This window comes from Protobothrops mucrosquamatus, unplaced genomic scaffold, assembly GCF_001527695.2.
Source record: "Protobothrops mucrosquamatus isolate PMUCROS unplaced genomic scaffold, P.Mucros_1.0 scaffold4803, whole genome shotgun sequence".
NCBI classification, from domain to species: domain Eukaryota; kingdom Metazoa; phylum Chordata; class Lepidosauria; order Squamata; family Viperidae; genus Protobothrops; species Protobothrops mucrosquamatus.
The window spans coordinates 25,893-33,401 of record NW_015390693.1 but is presented as its reverse complement, the minus strand read 5'-3'; the positions used below and the strand labels follow the sequence as shown (position 1 = coordinate 33,401).

The window sequence follows — 7,509 nt, the reverse complement described above, 5'->3', positions numbered from 1 at the left end:
TTTCTTTCTTTCTTTCGTTTCTCATTAATTTGTGTTCATTGTGTTCATTTTGTGTTCAATTGTGAATATATATATTCAAAATCAGAAAACACAGATCACCAAGACTAAAAAATTTATTGAAAACTTAGCTTTCGCCAGCATAAAAAATATTTTTTTTAGTCTTGGTGATCTGTGTTTTCTGATTTTGAATATGAATATACCCGAGACTCATATTTTTAAGACTATTTTATACATATTTTATATGTATATGTACTATTTTTATTATATATGTATATGTATTTATTTTATTATATGTATATGTATATTTTATATGTACTATTTTATACATATTTATATATATATATATATAAAACTATACAATTTACACTTCCTCCTTAATTTAATTTACATTTAAATTAATTTAAATTAATTAAATCACAACTTAATTTCGTTGTGAGTTACACAGTGATAATAAAGATACTCTATTCTATCCTCCTTCTCAGACGGTAAGCCCGACTGAAGGGTAAGACTGCCAAGGTTAAAAAAAAAACAAGAAACGCAGAGATAAACCTCCCAGCAAAACAATTTCTCTCCAACAGCCACAAAGCCTCATGGAGAAGGCAGACTTTGTCCCTTGGCTAAAAGCCAGCAGAGAGACCTGCTGGCACTTGAAAATTACTGGAAAATGTAAATCATCTTATCAGCAACAGAACAAGCCAAAGGACGGTGCCACCCAAAACGAGGAGGCTGATTTTCGTCTCTGGTTTCGTTTCTGGGTGTTTTTTTTTTTCTCCTTGCAACTCTTGAAGGAAAAGTCGTCATCACGGTTCAGTCCAAGCCAGGAATAAACAAGATGGCGACTGCTTTAGAAAGAAGGGTGCAGTTTATTGGAGAGGGGAGCCAGACAGGAAGATGGCTCTGGAAGAAAAGAGAGAGAGAGCACACGTAGGGAGTGGGTTTTTATATCCTCTGGAGCCTTTGGTTTGGAGTTGTTCCTGTGGCATGAATTTTGACCTGAGTCTGAGTGTGCGCTTTGGTATCTGTAGGTTAATCCTATTATGTTCTGTCTTAGAGCAGGGCTTTTCAACCAGGGGTAGGGGTACCACCTGTGGTCCATTGGCACCTGGCAGGTGGTACGCGACCATCCTAGAAAAGTGGTAAAGAGGGGAATGAGCTGAACCGGTGGCAGCACCGCACAAGCCTGAGCGAGAGACGGCTGGAGCTGCAGTGCTCAGCGGAAGCGCCAGGATCAGTGCCAGGATCCAGCTGGAGCTCAGCGCTGATTCTGGCACTTCTGCTGAGCCCAGAAGAAGCGCCAATCAGCTGGAATGTTGCAGCCTCTCCAGGGTCTTGTGATTTACATTCAGATGCTTGGCAACCGATTCATATTTATGACGGTCACAGTGTCCCAGGGTCATGTGAAGTGACCAAAACCTGCTGCAACCACCCAGCAGACGGGGGGGGGAATAAAAACCAAACACCCCCCCACCCCATCCCCACTGCCAATCCTCAACAGAAATGCTCACAACAATGAAAACCTCAGACAGGAGGAAGAGCGCCACCGGGTGGGCAGGCAGGTGTCTTGCTCGGCTGTGGCTTGGGGGGCACTTTTTTCAGTGCCATTGTAACTTTGAACAGTCACTAAGCGAACTGTTGTAAGTCGAGGACTACCTGTACTTTATCACTTTTTTCCTTTTTTTTTTTTGGTCATCAAGTTTTTGGCACCTTGCTAGGCAACTGGTGGTACTCGGATATTGCCGTATCCTAAAAGTGGTACAATGGGTGAAAAGGTTGAAAAGCCCTGTCTTAGAGTCTGGGTGGGAGATTTTAGGTGTCTTTGTCTTCTTAATCTTCTAGCTTCAACCTTCCTGAATGGATTATCACATCTGCATTTCTACAGAGCTGGTTTCTGCTTGGGGGAGGGAGACTTGGGGCTATTAAGAAAAAACTGGGCCTGCTTTTCTGCCTCTTTAAGATCCTTTGAGGAAATATATTTTTCTGCCCTTTTAATATTTCCTTCTCTGGGGGGGGGGGTTGACTTCCCACAAAACCCTGCGCTGTTTTTTAAAAATGGGAAGAAAGACTTTTCGCCCTTCCAGGTTGGGGTAGCCAATTTTGGCAACTTGTGGACTCCAATTCCCAGAATTCCCCCACCAGCCATTCATCCACAAGTCTTCAAGTTGCGAAGGGTGGACATCCCTGACCTAGGAATTATAAATTTCCTTTCTGTATAACGTTTTGCTTCACTTCAGCTGCGATTCACTACTTCCTTTCCCTTTGAGCTTCGTTTGAATGTTAACGCTTGAGGTTGAAATTTAAGAAAGAAAAAAAAAATTATGAATCAGGCCGTCCTTGCAGAATTGTGCCTGACCTGAGCATGTCCTTGGGGATGGAGCAGCTGGGAATTTCCAGACTGATAAAGAGGATTGGAAACCAAGTCATATCAGGAACATACAAGGACATGTTTAGTCTGCGGAAGTGAAGGTTAACAGGAGATCCGAAGCAGATTGCAAATACTTAACAGGGTTTTTGCTTTTTTTTTTTTTAATGTGGAGGATGTTGGGCCTGTCTTCTGCTAACGCTGGGGGGAGTACATAGAAGAACAAGAATTGTAAGGCTGGGAGGGACCTCAAAGGTCATCTGGCCCAAGCAAAGGGAATGTTTTGAAAGGAAAGGAGCTTTTGGCTGATTCTCAAGAAGGATTTCCAAATGGTGGGAGCAGCTGAGTAGTGGAATTGTTTGCCTAGAATAGTGTTTCTCAATCTTGGAAACACTTTAAGAGGGGTGGACTTCCACTCCCAGAATTCCCCAGCCAGCCTGCTTTAAGAGGGGTGGACTTCAACATACAGGCTAGGGAGTTCTGGGAGTTGAACCAGTTGGAATCTGCAAGGATGGAGTCATGAAGGCCAAAGCTCAGAATGAATAAAACAGAACAGAACAGAATAGAAAGTAGAGTAGAAAATATAGAATAGAATAGAATAGAATAGAATAAAAACAGGAATAGAACAGAATAGAATAAAAACAGGAATAGAACAGAATAGAACAGAATAGAAAATAGAATAGAACAGAACAGAATAGAATAGAAAATAGAATAGAATAGAATAGAATCTTTATTGAGAATGGAATGGAATAGAATGGAATGGAATGGAATTATGAAAGAATAGAATAGAATAGAATAGAATAGAATAGAATAGAATAGAATAGAATAGAATAGAATAGAATCTTTATTGAGAATGGAATGGAATGGAATTATGAAAGAATAGAATAGAACAGAACAGAATAGAACAGAATAGAATAGAATAGTACAGAATAGAATAGAATAGAATAATATTAGAATAGAATATAGAATAGAATAGAATAGAATAGAATAGAATATAGAATAGAATAGAATAGAATAGAATAGAATATAGAATATAGAATATAGAATATAGAATATAGAATATAGAATATAGAATAGAATAGAATAGAATAGAATAGAATAGAATAGAATAGAATAGGCCTTGGAGGTCTTCTAGTCCAGTTTATGAACAAACACCAACCTTCTAGAACTTTCCTCTCCGAGTGCAAGGACCTGTGAAGAAGAAACAGAACAGAGGTGAGTAGATATACAAGTACTCTTCAACTTACAACTGCTTGTTTAGCGACCGATCAAAATTACAACAGCACCAAAAACAAGTAACTTAGGGCCGGTCCTCACACTTATGACCGTCACAGCATGTACACGGTCACATGATCAAAATTCTGTCATTTGACAACCAGCATGTATTGATGATGATGATGGTTTCCTGATTTCCCCGGCGGCTTGACAGATGGTTTCAGTGTCCCTGGATCAGCAAAGTCAACGGGGAAGCCAGATCCACTTAACAACCGTGTCACTAACTTAGCAACGGCAGGGATTCACTTAACAACTGTGGCAAGAAAGGTCGGAAAATGGAGGCAAAACTCGCTGGACTGTCTTGCTTGGCGATGAAAAACCATTGCGCTCCATTGTGGTTGTAAGTCAAAGACTACCTGTAATAGGGCAGAAAGGGACCTTGGAGGTCTTCTAGTCCAACCCCCTGCTCAAGCAGGAGATCCTATGCCATCGGAATGAAGCTTCGTTCTCTGAGCTGGTGGGTTGGTTTCCAAACATTTCATTACCAGGCTAGCTAACATCTTCAGCGGAGTTTGGAGGGACGTCAGTGTCCTGCTTATCAAGGCTTCGTGTGATGGTGAGGTCAGGCCAGGTGAGGGTCCCATCAAGTCAGGGTCTTGTGATGGGTCTTGTGGTGGGTTTTATGATGGGTCAGGTGTGAGTCATCAGTGAGAGGCTTGTGATGGGTCTTGTGATGGGGAGGTTACATCAGATCAGGGTCATTGGGAGGTGCAGTGCTGATTGGGGGGATTGCGCGGGATGGTTGAGGGTCAGTGCTGTCTCTGGTTGGCTGTGTGGTTGATTTGGATTCTGAGAGGTTCGTAGGCTGGTTGTCGGTCGATGTCTCTTGTCGATGGAATGGCTTGTGGAGTGCCAGGCTTCCGTGAACTCACAAGCATGGTGGGTGGTAGCCTGGCCGATGATTCTTGCGTTGCTCCAATAGAACTGGTGCCGTTCGGTGCCGGTGTGGGTAGAGATTAAGGATTTGGCATCGTGGTGTTTGACTGCCATCCAGTGTCCGTGGATCTTGGTTTTTAATTGACACGACGTACCCTCCCCATCGCAAGGTCCATCCCAAGACTCTCACTGGTGACTCACCCATCACAAGACCCACCACAAGACCCTCACCTGGCGTGACCTCACCTTCACAAGTCCCACTGACCACACAAAGCCCTTACAAACAGATGAACACTGACACTGAACCCCCCTATACTGCGCTGAAGATGTCAGCTAGGATGGGAAGTCAGCCCCCCAGAGAAGGAAATATGAAAAGGACAGGAAAATATATTTCCTCAAAGGATCTTAAAGAGGCAGAAAAGCATGCCTAGTTTTCTTAATAGCCCCAAGTCTCCCTCCCCAGAGCAGAAACCAGCTCTGTAGAAATGTGGATGTGATAATCCATTCAGGAAGGTTGGAGCCCCCCAGCTAGAAGCTTAGGAAGAGACCTAAAATCTACACACCCCACCCAAACTCTAAGACAGGACATAATAGGATTAACCCACAGATGCCAAAGGGCACACCCAGACCCAGGTCAGAATACATGACACAGGAAATACAAAGCCTCAAACAGGAACAGGAAACAACTCCAAACAAAAGGCTCCAGAGGGTATAAAAACCCACTCCCTACATGTGCTGTCTCTCTTTTCTTCCAAAGCCATCTTTCTGTCTGGCTCTCCTCTTCAATAAACTGCAACCTTCTTTCTAAAGCAGTCTCCATGTCGTTTATTCCCGGCTTGGACTGAACCACGATGAAGATTTTTCTTTCAACACTAGCCTGGTAATGAAATATTTGGGAACCAACCCACAAGCTTGGAGAAGGAACCTTCACTCTCATCCTAAACCAGAGTGACAGATATTCGCCACTATTGCAACCCTCCACCATTCCAGACAATCAGAAAATCTCCAGGGATGGAGCACCCACAACTTCTGGAGGCAAGCTGTTCCTAGTGATTTAGATCCACCTGGTTGGAGGGTTAGACATAAAAAAAACTTGAGCCTGAATATTATTAATATTGTTGTTGTTGTTGTTGTTGTTGTTGTTACAGAGTTGGAAGGGACCTTGGAGGTCATCTAGTCCAACCCCCTGCTCAGGCAGGAAACCCTATACCAGGGGTCTTCAAACTTGGCCCTTTTATGACTTGTGGACTTCAACTCCCAGAATTCCTAGCCAGGCACGCTGGCTGAGGAATTCTGGGAGTTGAAGTCCATAAGCAGGGGTCTTCCAACTTGGCCCTTTTACGACTTGTGGATTTCAACTCCCAGAAAGACCCCTATCCTATACCATTTCAGACGAATGGCTGTCCAGTCTCTTCTTAAAAACCTCCAGTGTTGGAGCATTCACAACTTCTGGAGGCAGGTGGTTCCACTGTTTGTCTGTATGTGTGTATGTCTGTGTGTGTGTGTATGTGTGTTTGTGTGCGTGTAGGGCACAGCCAAACCCTCCTTACAAAAGGACAACTGCACATTGCAAGCCAATCTGGAAGACCTCTAGGGGGCAGCCTCCTCTTCAAAACTTTTTTTTCTCTTTTGCCAAGTGTTGTGTTACACAACACCCGCGTGCTGCATGGATGAGGTGCCAACAGGGAAATCCCAAAAGTTCCTTTCTGCAAACAGATTTGTGATGTCTGTCTGTCTGTCTGTCTGTCTGTTTAGTTAGTTAGTTAGTTAGTTAGTTAGTTAGTTAGTTAGTTAGTTAGTTAGTTAGTTAGTTAAAACATTTACATAGCCGCCTACTCGCTCACGGAGATTCTAGGCAGCTTACAAGCCATAAAAACACAGTATAGAAAAAAAAATATTGCTTTATTATGCAGCAAGGTAGTTGAGAACTAACGAGGTCTCCCAAGCTTTTTCCGGAGAAAAAAAAGCAATCTAGACATTTAGGCAATAAACACGGAACTTGAAACTGTCCCAGGTGCGAATTCTGAGCGCTGGAAGCCTCACCATGTAGGGATGGGCAAGGTGGCTTTGCAGCCCAAAGACGGACTTTGAGAAAGAACAACAGGGGGTCCCCGACTTACGACCCCAGATCTCTCTTGCTAAGAGAGGCCTTTATGAAGAGAGTTCCCCCCCTTTTACAACCGTTTTTGTCACGGTTGTTAGGTGAATCGCTGTGGTTGTCCTCGATTTAACGACCAAAATGGAAACCACAATTTCTGTTGCTGCTGGCTATTAAGTGAGCCAAGCTCCATTTTACAGCCAGTTTACCATGATTGTCAAGCAAATCACGGCGGTTGTTAAATGAGTCACTCGGTCGTTAAGTGAATCTGGTTCCCCCCCATTGATTTTGCTTGTCAGAAGGTCGCAAAAGGGGATCACATGACTGTGGGATGCTGAGACCGTCATAAATATGAGTTGCCGAGTGCCTGGATTTTGATCACGTGACCATAGAGATGCCACGACGGTCGTTAAGGGTGAAAAAGTCCCTTTTTTCAGGGCGGTTGTAACTTCGAACGGCCACTAAACAAATCGTCGTAAGCCGAGGACTCCCTGGACTCAGTTATGAAGATCTGGCAGAGTCCTCGGAGCAGAGCAGTGCCCCTTCGGCTTCAGCAAGATGCGTTTATATTATTTATTTAAAAAGATTTGCCCGACCACCCATCTTCAAACGCCGCTTTCAGAACTGCAGCTCCCAGAATTCCTTGCGTGGGTCAGCTGGGGAACTCTGGGAATTGCACTTCCGCATCTTTCGAAGCAGCGCTTCCCAACCTCGGGCATTTTAAGTCGGGTGGACTTCAACTCCCAGAATTCCCCAGCGCAACCTTCATTTACCTGACGGCGGCATAAACGGACCAGTGATTCGGATGTCCACTCACTCCTCCGGCATCGAAGGTTACAACCTGGATGAAAAGGATCACAAAAAGTGATTGTGTGGTTTGTTGTTGTTGTTTTTTATTCAA

The 7,509-nt window shown here is 43.7% G+C and overlaps 1 protein-coding gene across 1 annotated transcript in view; it reads right to left on the bottom strand.

Moving 5' to 3' along the window:
• Positions 1–2,444: 2,444 nt before the first annotated feature.
• Positions 2,445–7,509, bottom strand: part of PIGL (phosphatidylinositol glycan anchor biosynthesis class L) — a 17,282-nt gene continuing 12,217 nt past the window's right edge. Inside the window, exons 4-6 of the mRNA XM_015828697.2 lie at positions 7,382–7,449; positions 3,519–3,550; positions 2,445–2,449 (exon numbers count right to left, since the gene is read on the bottom strand). Of these exons, the coding sequence (XP_015684183.2) occupies positions 2,445–2,449; positions 3,519–3,550; positions 7,382–7,449 (105 nt within the window). The remainder of the gene's footprint in view (positions 2,450–3,518; positions 3,551–7,381; positions 7,450–7,509) is intronic.